The 2,481-nt window shown below is 42.2% G+C and overlaps 1 protein-coding gene across 1 annotated transcript; it reads left to right on the forward strand.

Moving 5' to 3' along the window:
* The first annotated feature begins 388 nt into the window (after window positions 1–388).
* On the forward strand, window positions 389–1,924 carry LOC146647554 (tripartite motif-containing protein 16-like). The gene has a single exon (XM_085389616.1). The coding sequence runs from the start codon at window positions 428–430 to the stop codon at window positions 1,898–1,900; it is 1,473 nt and encodes a 490-aa protein (XP_085245742.1). The 5' UTR covers window positions 389–427; the 3' UTR covers window positions 1,901–1,924.
* Window positions 1,925–2,481: the final 557 nt, after the last annotated feature.

Below are 2,481 nucleotides of genomic sequence, written 5' to 3' on the forward strand. Positions count from 1 at the left end.
AAACTTGAAAGTTTTCATTTAAATTCCACTGTGACTGTGTACACAGGAAAAACTACAAAATAATGTTTGTTTGTTTGTTTTTTAAACACTGTGGACCGATCTGCATTTGTTGTTGCTAAATTTAAATATTTGTTACTATTTAATGATCATAATCTCATTTGAACATAGGTTTGATTTAGTGGAGTCAGTTGTTCCCATGCATCATTCTGTAAGTGTGAGAATGAACTAAGATTAGAAAATGTCAAAATATAAAGTTTGATTTATTTTTATTCATCACAGCATCCTAAACTTTGCTGAACTTTTTGAAATATAAAATGAACTCACTGAGTGTTGATGTCACATTTCAAAGCACCAAGTAAAGATAAACTACAGCTGCCCTCAGTGCCGGAGGACTTTCACAGCGAGGCCTGTCCTGGAGAAAAACACCATGTTAGCAGATTTAGTGGAGGAGCTGAAGAAGACTGGACTCCAAGCTGCTCCTGCTGATCACTGCTATGCTGGACCTGAAGATGTGGCCTGTGATGTCTGCACTGGAAGAAAAATGAAAGCCTTCAAGTCCTGTTTAGTCTGTCTGGCATCTTACTGTGAGAAACACCTTCAGCCTCATTATGATTCACCTACATTCAAGAAACACAAGCTGGTGGAGCCCTCCAAGAAGCTCCAGGAGAACATCTGCTCTCGTCATGATGAGGTGATGAAGATGTTCTGCCGTACTGATCAGCAGAGTATCTGTTATCTCTGCCCTGTGGATGAACATAAAGGCCACGACACAGTCTCAGCTGCAGCAGAAAGGACTGAGAGGCAGAGAGAGCTGGAGGTGAGTCGACAAAACATCCAGCAGAGAATCCAGGACAGAGAGAAAGATGTGAAGCTGCTTCAACAGGAGGTGGAGGCCATCAATCAGTCTGCTGATCAAACAGTGGAGCACAGTGAGAAGATCTTCACTGAGCTGATCCATCTCATCCAGAAAAGAAGCTCTGATGTGAAGCAGCAGATCAGATCCCAGCAGGAAACTGAAGTGAGTCGAGTCAAAGAGCTTCAGGAGAAGCTGGAGCAGGAGATCACTGAGCTGAAGAGGAAAGATGCTGAGCTGAAGCAGCTATTCAAGCAGCTCTCACACAAAGAGGATCACATCCAGTTTCTACACAACTACCCCTCACTGTCAGCACTCAGTGAGTCTACAGACTCATCCAGCATCAATATCCGTCCTCTGAGCTACTTTGAGGATGTGACAGCAGCTGTGTCAGAGGTCAGAGATAAACTACAGGACATTCTGAGAGAGGAATGGACAAACATCTCACTGACAGTCACTGAAGTGGATGTTTTACTGTCACAACCAGAGCCAAAGACCAGAGCTGGATTCTTAAAATATTCATGTGAAATCACACTGGATCCAAACACAGCAAACACATGGCTGTTATTATCAGAGGGGAACAGAAAAGTAACAGCAGTGATTCAACAACAGTCTTATTCTGATCATCCAGACAGATTCACTGTATGGTGGCAGGTCCTGAGTAGAGAGAGTCTGACTGGACGTTGTTACTGGGAGATGGAGTGGAGAGGGGCAGGAGGTTATGTAGCAGTCGCATACAAGAATATCAGCAGAAAAGGAGATGAATCAAATTTTAGATGTAATGACAAATCTTGCTCATTAGAGTGTAACAACAACAGTTTTACATTTTGGTGCAACAACATCCAAACTCCTGTCTCAGGTCCTCGGTCCTCCAGAGTAGGAGTGTACCTGGATCACAGAGCAGGTATTTTGTCCTTCTACAGCGTCTCTGAAACCATGACTCTCCTCCACAGAGTCCAGACCACATTCACTCAGCCGCTCTATGCTGGACTGACATTTTACTACAATGCATTTGGAGACTCTGCTGAGTTGATTAAGCTCAAATAGACTGAAGTCTTTCATATTGTGTTTCTGAGTTTTTAATCAGTAAAGTCTCGCTTTGCTAGAAATAAATAAATAAATAATAAAATTGTAAACATGCAGCTGTATGTTAGAAGTCAAAGGGTCCTTAAGTCTTCTGTAAATTGACGGGGATCAAATGAAGGACACAAGTATCTGTTCTTACTCTAATAAATGCTGCTTTAATATCCAACAGACTATTTTCCTTCCTCATCAGCAGCAAACAGCTCGACTGCGTCTGTGCATTTGTGTCCTCCATACTTGTTTCCACAGACATCTCAGGCTTGATGCCACGATGCAGTGTAGAAACCTGACAACCCTCTGACTCATGTTCAAATGTTCAAGGACATTTCTCAGGATCATGTATGACCCCTTTTTGACATTTGGACTTTCATTAATAATATTTGTGTTTCTGAGTCATTTTTGTGGAGACTTCTGTCCAACGTAGTGTCCAAATGAAGCCTGAAGCTTTTCTTCACCCTCTTGTCAGATGGTCAGCAACAAAACTCTGTTCCAACCAATATCTGATAAGAGATGAGACACAGCAGCTGAGCAAATGATCATTTCAT

This window comes from Rhamphochromis longiceps, linkage group LG18, assembly GCF_057381845.1.
Source record: "Rhamphochromis longiceps isolate RC_006_pf linkage group LG18, R_longiceps_female_GT1.1, whole genome shotgun sequence".
NCBI classification, from domain to species: Eukaryota; Metazoa; Chordata; class Actinopteri; order Cichliformes; family Cichlidae; genus Rhamphochromis; species Rhamphochromis longiceps.